The following is a 7,961-nucleotide window of genomic DNA, read 5'->3' as shown; positions in this document are numbered from 1 at the left end:
CCGCCATTATGGCTCAACGGTCAGCACGGCTGACCCGTAAAACATCATTCCTTATTAGATCCAACATGGCTGCCTGAGTGTTACAGTTTCTTCCGCCCAGTAACGGGTATTTTCCCTTGTCGACTCAAAACTTTGTGGGAAAAGTTTATTGTAACCTAATATTGAACTATTTGCTATTCATTTAAAACGGGCAGCTGGCAAACTGTATTTGGCTTGGTGAAAATACATTTTATATTGGTCATATTAGCCTATGTTTTCTTACATTTCAGAATAGCCTAAGCGCCTACGTATACAAAAAGTGTCCATAAACCACTGGATATCTTTTGTTATAATCTGCTATCCAGTGGTGGAAAATAAGTAGGCCTACTATTCTTAAATATTTACAAATGTTGTGCAATTTTAGGATGGACCTGGTATTTCCACATTTCCGTTTATTCTACTTATACTTTCGGAGGATGATGTTCTTTAAATTCAAATAGCCTATATATTCATTTGACAGTCGCACATAGGCCTACTTTACAGATTAAGATTTTGCAGGCAAAACACAGCCTAATGAGGTCTTAAAATATTCGAGATGAATTGAGATGAATATACATTAGATATAGCAAATAACGCATTTAAAATTAATTGAAATGATTTAAATGAATTGATTGATACTTCATGAAGTAGCCTAACCTTTAAATAAATGCACAACTTTATTTATTATTTTACATTGTGATGTTGCCAGGTTGTATAAAAACACCATCAAGGGTACACATCAAGGGAATATTTCTGGTGTAAATTTGAACAAATGTAGGCCTATTGTTTAGAATAAAGGCCCTGACAAGTCATTACATTTCATAAATTTTGTCCTTGTGTGTGGTGCATAATAACTTATGTGTGAAGGGAAATTGTTTCAATCAAAGGAAGGCTTTACACATTTTACATGTTTCTGTAGACCAAACAGAAATGATCCGGCTTTCTTAGTAAACACACTGAGATAGGGCTGTGAAAACTGCTTCAAACTGAAGTGAATAGGCTACATTTAAAATTAATATAAGATTTTCTTTTCTTTCTTCTTTTCTGGTATTTTAAAACAGCCGATGAAGAGCATTATACACATCACAGTGGGTGTGAAATGGTCTTTTAAGGGCTATAGGTCTACCGCAGACAAGTGGCATTAGCCTCCATGTCTGAAAAATCAATAACAAGTGCCGTGAGTCACCCAACCACTGCATTTCAGCTGCTCCATACCATTAAAACACTCCCGTGCGCCTTCACCCCCTCTCCTGCCCCCCTCTATTCATTGTAAATAACTGTTCAAACGCACAATGCAATCTGGACCGCTTTATTCAGCCTCACAACTTCCCTGCGTTTTCATTGGTCCCTTGAGGATGCGGCGACATCTGATTGGAGGAAAGTTTCTCCTCTAGTCCATACACCCCCCACCCCGCAGATATTCATGGTACGGTGCTTCTGTGATTCCAGTTGTTTTCACAACCCCTTACTAACAAAGAGACTCAGCTGCTGTCTCTTACATCTCCGAGTAAATGTGGTGAGTGATGCGCAACTAACGATTGACGCTCCTGTATATCGAGGCGAGAACGAAGAGATAAAGAGTAGAAATACACCTTGCTCTCAAGAAGATAAATTAAGGGGTGAGTTCGAAAAGTTTCAGACAGGCTTTGACTAAACGTATAGAGCGAAAATGGTGTCGGCCGGACTGGAGATCGTGGGACTATCGCTGTGCGTAATTGGCTCGTTCCTGGTGATGGTTTCGTGCGGGCTGCCCATGTGGAAGGTGACGGCTTTCATCGAAGCCAACATCGTGGTGGCTCAGACAATCTGGGACGGCTTGTGGATGACGTGTGTGGTGCAAAGTACGGGACAGATGCAGTGCAAGGTGCACGATTCCGTCCTCTCCCTCAGCCACGACCTGCAGGCGGCCAGAGCGCTCACCATCATCTCCTCGGTGATGGGCGTGCTGGGGCTCATGGTTGTGATTGCGGGGGCGCAGTGCACCAACTGTATCCGCGCTGAGTACGTCAAAGCCCGGGTGGTGAACGCCGGAGGGGTCATCTACATCATCAGTGGTGTGTTTGTGCTGGTGCCTCTCTGCTGGATGGCCAACAGCATCATATCGGACTTTTACAACCGGCAGGTACCCGCATCACAGAAGAGGGAGATCGGCGCTGCGCTCTACATCGGCTGGGCGGCCTCAGCGATGCTGCTGCTCGGAGGATCGCTGCTGTGCTGCTCTTGTCCCTCCAGCGGGAACTCTGGATACTCGGTAAAGTACGCACCGACTAAGAGAGCCACGCCGAACGGGGACTATGACAAGAGGAATTATGTGTAGCTATGTGCCCATAGCAGGCGGTGCGTAAAAGTGACCTGTAGCTTCTGAAAAACTGTTTTTTGACGGACGATTTCTTTGCACCTGCAGTTTTTGTTTTTAGAAATATGAACTCTGAAAATCAATGGAAGCACATATGCTGTTTTTACACTGGCCCTTCAGTACATTCGGACCACAAATTCACAAATCCTTTTTGCATCTACAGGAGATTAAAAAAGACTATCTACTAAAAAAGGCAGCACACGACAAAGGGAGTATCTGTGTTAGGTACCTGCTTTTTGTAAGTCTTCGACATTATTATAGGCTATTTTAAATTCTTTACCGTTGTAACTACAAAGTGTTTCCTTTCTAGAGGAACTCTTGCTATCAAATATATAGCTCTGTTCTGTTTTTTTGCCTTGATGTGCATTGTGAGCACACACTTGTACAGTAACTGAGAATGATTGCACTCTCGCACATTCAAAGAACCGTTTCCTTTAGTGGAACTACGCCGACATGTTGAGGACTCCAACAATGTCTAAAAGCAATAAAGACCGAAAAAGAAAAGTCTAGACATGTTAAAGTCCCAATAAATCTCGGGCAGGCTTTTTTTGTTGTTCAGAAGTTGATGGCGGTGACTTTAAAGTGTGCAGTGTGCAGTCTAATTTTGGACCTGTAGATTTCGGAGAGCCTGGGAGCTGTAGGTCACAACCTGAAATGTTACAGTCCGTTATTCGGCTGCACTGAACACCTGCAACGTTTTTGCATCGTCGGAAGTCTTCTTTTCAGAAATTCTAGGAATAAACTTTGTTTTCTGTTTGGTTTGTTGACGTTTGATGTAATGATTCATTATTCCTATATATGAAGATGCCATATTGTGTCATTTTATTAAGATTAAACTGAATATATTGTCTGAAATATTTAGTCAAAGTGTGTTCTTAAACTAAACAACTGACAACTGAGTTGTGATAGTCTGCAGAAGCAGGAGAGCTCTCCACGGCTGTGCGTAATGCATGCCGTTCCCATCGTGAATCTATAAACTCCCACGGCGGGAGAAAGTATTTTGGTTAGCCATAGAAATCCAGATGACAATGCCCATTCAGCTAGAGTGGGGCTCTGCTGTTCAACTCACAATACTCCACAACCTCAGACCCCCCCCCCCACCCCCTTGTCCGCAGTCAATGAAAGGCGTTCAAATTAGAGCCATGGAGAAGTTCCTGGAATAGTCTTCCCGCAAGTCACCATTCATTCGTCGTCACAACCCCGTCTCCCTCCATTAGGGCGCTGCTAAAATACATTGGCTTTACCACTAAAGATTACACACCATCACTTTGAAGCAATTAGTTTATCCACAGCTGCTTCATGGGCCCCACATCTATCTGTACACTGGAGATAATTTACAATTTTGTGATATAGGTATTACATATACAAGATTGAACATCAATAGAACAACAATAGAAAAACATATTTCACTTTATGAGTATCAGTCCTCTGGACTGGATTACAAAAGCTTATCATACTTTTTTTGTGGGTCACTTAAGAATCTTAGCAGGTCATATGCCTTCTTAAAAGTTGAAAACATTGCTGTGCAGAAAGTCTGAATACAGTCAGGGGAGTGTGTGACTTGTGCACTTCACAAGAGAACTTCTAATTAAATCAATAATCAATCATTTTTATTTTCTGTAGGCTAATTGTATTATTTACCAGAGAATATCCTCCCCATTCAAAACAAATACTCACTGCCCAGTTACTGTTTTACATTTGACATAGAACACAATACTGGTTATGTCATATTAAATTAAGATATAGGTTTAACAAAAATCCTAACTCCACTTTATGGTGCAAACATTTTCCAGAGCTTTCAACCATATAACACAGCTTTCATCAGTGGATGGAGATGGATCTGTCATGATTTCACCCACAGCACTTTTAAGACTTCTCACGTGTTTTGGCCTCCATGCGCTGATGACCATGTGAATTTGGATGAAAGGTCTGAAAAAAGTGTAGTAAGTGTCAAATTATATCATAATTATAAACTACATATCTAATACTTCCAAGTATTCCAAGTCAAGAATGTTAGGCGATTAATGAAGTATATCAACAACAATTTAATTAGCAAGTGTTTTTATAAAGAAAACAATGGCAAAAATTCACTGGTTCCAGCTTCTCAAATGTGAATATTTGCTGGTTTATTAGTCTTATTTGATATTGAACTAAATATTTCTATCATTGGTTGAACAAAATTATTTTATTATTTTAACTTGGGCTCTAACATCTGACATAAGCAAACAAATAACCAATTAATTGAGAAAATAATTGAGAGTAATTGGTAATGAAAATAATTGCTTATATACTTTCATGTTTATGTCAACTGACAGATAGTGTTTTTTAAACTATTCAGATTGTTGTAACTGACTGAAATGACTACATATAGTAATGCTATCAAGAATACTAGGATATGTGATTTCGTCAGTACTGCTCAACATTCTCAGCACAGTTGGCTACAGTAGGTGTTCCTAATTTGGGACCTGTATGGGTTTTTCTACACAAAGACTCTCCCTGTAAGGTCCAGTCTGGTCTGCCTCAGTGAGATGTTTTTGTGGGATTGTTAGTTCCACTCCTCTAGTCACCACACAGAGGGTGACGAAGCGCAGGGTGTGTGTGTGTGTGTGTCATGTCATGTGTGTGTGTGTGTGTGTGTGTGTGTGTGTGTGTGTGTGTGTGTGTGTGTGTGTGAGCAAGGGGTTAAGTGAGTGTATGTGTGTGTTGAAAGAGTTGAGGGGGTGCACCTTTAAAAAGGCCCTCATTCCAATAAGGAGAGAGGCAAATAGGGCCAGCAACGTCACTCAATGGGCGCTCGCCATGGTAACCAGCCAGAACCTGCAGTTGCCTGGTTACGGGAGCCTATAATGTGGTGGTATGGATGAGCCTAATAAAAGACATTCCTGCAAGCATGGACACATGGACACACGCGCACGCAAACACATGCACAAACACACAAACACACAAACAAACACACACACACACACACACACACACACACACACACACACACACACACACACACATCAGTCTTGAAGATGAAGAAGGGATTTACTCAAAGCTTGTAATGATTACTGCAAAAAGAGCTGTGACAGCAGAAACACATTGTGTTTCATTTTAAGAGCAAATGTTGTTGGTTGTTTGTGTTGCCATAAATGTTGCACATTAGAAACTCTAGCTCCGGTCAAAAGGAGTGAAGGCATGAACATAAACAAATGAGAAATAAATGTTGCTGATATCTCAGAAACCTCTCACAGAAATAAATGACAAAACAGACCTGCAAACTTGGCCTCCCTGAGCCCGGCAGAGCGAGGGCCACATGGTTAAGGTCATGTCAGAAGTCGGTCAGGTTGCATACTGGTTTCAGATTTGTGCTGCAGCCAGTGAGCATTTTTTTTGGGGTGGTTGAGCTTGGGGAGTTTTTTCTCATGACACGAACTTTGAACTCTGAATCTGGCCTCAGGTCAGGCGAGTCGAAAGTCACTTCCCTCTATTGACCAGGCATGATTTCATCCAAGCAGAATCCCCTGCATTTCAAGGGGGTACACAACCTCCAACCCAGAGCTTCTCAAACCATCAGCTACATGGTCAGCTTATGGAAAGTTTGCCAATTTGAAGTTTTAACTTCATATGACATAGATTCTTCAAAGCAACCATGAATGTAGCAGTGAGTCATAAGATAATTGAGATTTGATCAATGTTATTATTGATTGACTCAGACTTACATCAGAGCCAGCAGATGCATACAGTCCACAGATGTCCCAGCTGGATGGAGCTTACTAACAGATAGCAAAGCCAAGAGTCAGCAGGTGGTTAAACATGAAGAACAAAAGTGGCTTTGTGTACAGAGTTAAAGCCCCAATGAGCCGTTTGTTTGAGAAACAATGTTAGAGGTAAGAGATCAGAACAAAAAACATCACTTTTCTTTTCTCATGCATGTTCGCAAAGTTTGTGGCTCCATGACTCACAGGTTTTTGTTGCAGCCCAGTAGCACGACCAGGCTTCCTGTGGAGTGGACAGCGGAACAGGAAACAGGAAGGAACATGGAGGGTTTGGGAGAGGAGGAGGGGTGCATGTGAAGTTTGCTGGTTAAAGCATTCCCAAAGGCAGACGCACACGCAGACACACACACTCACACACACACACACACACACACACACACACACACACACACACACACACACACACACACACACAGGAATTATGTTTGTAACTTCTAACTTTCATTTGTTTGGTAACATCTTTTTCATCAGTTTGATTTAACCCTTACAAAAACCCACATGTATCCTTTGTGGCTGTCCAATGAAAACCATGTATGAACAATTTTGATGATTGAGATAATTCTCCTACTTATTAAACTACTGTCATGGTCTCCCATGGTCTTGTCTCCCTTATCTTGTCTAGTTTACTTCCTGTCTTTGTTTGTTTCCCGCCTTTTTTGATTGTTCTGCCCCACCCTGATTTGTTCCACCTGTTGTATCACCTGTCCCTCGTTAGTGTTCATTACCTGGTGTATTTAGTTCCTGTTCTAATAATAATAATAATAAATTGGATTTATATAGCGCTTTTCACGAACTCAAAGTCGCTTTACAGGGTATAGATAATAGAGACAAACAAACAAAACAAAACAAAACAAGATTCAGGCACAGATGAAAAGGGGAGGGGCGTGGGGCTAGGGATAGGCAGTGGTGAAGAGATGGGTCTTGAGGCGAGACTGGAAGATGGTGAGGGACTCAGAGGTGCGGATCTCTTGGGGGAGGGAGTTCCAGAGCCTGGGAGCTGCCCTGGAGAATGCTCTGTCCCCAAAACTGCGGAGGTTGGACTTTTGGATGCAGAGGAGACCAGCTGAGGTGGACCTGAGGGACCGTGAGGGTTGGTACGGGGAGAGGAGGTCAGTGAGATATGAGGGGGCCAGATGGTGGAGGGCTTTGTAGTTGAGTACCAGGATTTTGTAGGTGATCCGGTGGGAGATAGGAAGCCAGTGGAGTTGTTTTAGGACTGGAGTGATGTGGTGCCAGGATTTGGAGCGGGTGATGAGTCGGGCAGCTGAGTTCTGGACCAGTTGGAGTCGGTTGATGTTGGTGGAGCTGATGCCGAGTAGAAGTGAGTTGCGGTAGTCCAGTCGGGAGGAGATGAAGGTGTGAATGAGTCTTTCAGCAGCGGGGGGTGTGAGAGAGGGTCTGAGTTTGGTGATGTTGCGGAGGTGAAAGAAGGAGGTTTTAATGACATGACGGATGTGGGGCTCAAGGGAGAGGGTGGAGTCAAAGATCACACCAAGGTTACGGGCCTGGGGAGATGGGGAGACAATGGTGCCGTCAATGGTGAGAGTGGGGTTATTGATTTTGCTGAGTGTGGATTTGGAGCCTATGAGGAGGAATTCTGTTTTATCGCTGTTGAGTTTGAGGAAGTTGTGTTGCATCCAGGTTTTAATAGCTGACAGACAGGAGTTGATGTGGGAGAGGGGAGGATTGTGAGGGGATTTGGTGCTGAGGTAGATCTGGGTGTCATCGGCGTAACAGTGGAAGTCCAGGTTGAAGTGGCAGAGTATCTGACCAAGAGGGAGGATGTAGATGATGAAGAGGAGGGGGCCGAGTACGGAGCCTTGGGG

The 7,961-nt window shown here is 42.9% G+C and overlaps 1 protein-coding gene across 1 annotated transcript; it reads left to right on the top strand.

Annotated features, from left to right (window-relative positions):
* Positions 1–1,437: 1,437 nt before the first annotated feature.
* On the top strand, positions 1,438–3,229 carry cldn5a (claudin 5a). Its single transcript, XM_078251105.1, has one exon. The coding sequence runs from the start codon at positions 1,688–1,690 to the stop codon at positions 2,333–2,335; it is 648 nt and encodes a 215-aa protein (XP_078107231.1). The 5' UTR covers positions 1,438–1,687; the 3' UTR covers positions 2,336–3,229.
* Positions 3,230–7,961: the final 4,732 nt, after the last annotated feature.

This window comes from Sander vitreus, chromosome 5, assembly GCF_031162955.1.
Source record: "Sander vitreus isolate 19-12246 chromosome 5, sanVit1, whole genome shotgun sequence".
Lineage (NCBI taxonomy): Eukaryota > Metazoa > Chordata > Actinopteri > Perciformes > Percidae > Sander > Sander vitreus.
This window is presented reverse-complemented; position numbering and strand designations above follow the sequence as displayed.

What these genes read in the sequence shown, in the direction of transcription:
- cldn5a (XM_078251105.1), top strand. Translation starts at nt 1,688, where the DNA reads ATGGTGTCGGCCGGACTGGAGATCGTGGGACTATCGCTGTGCGTAATT.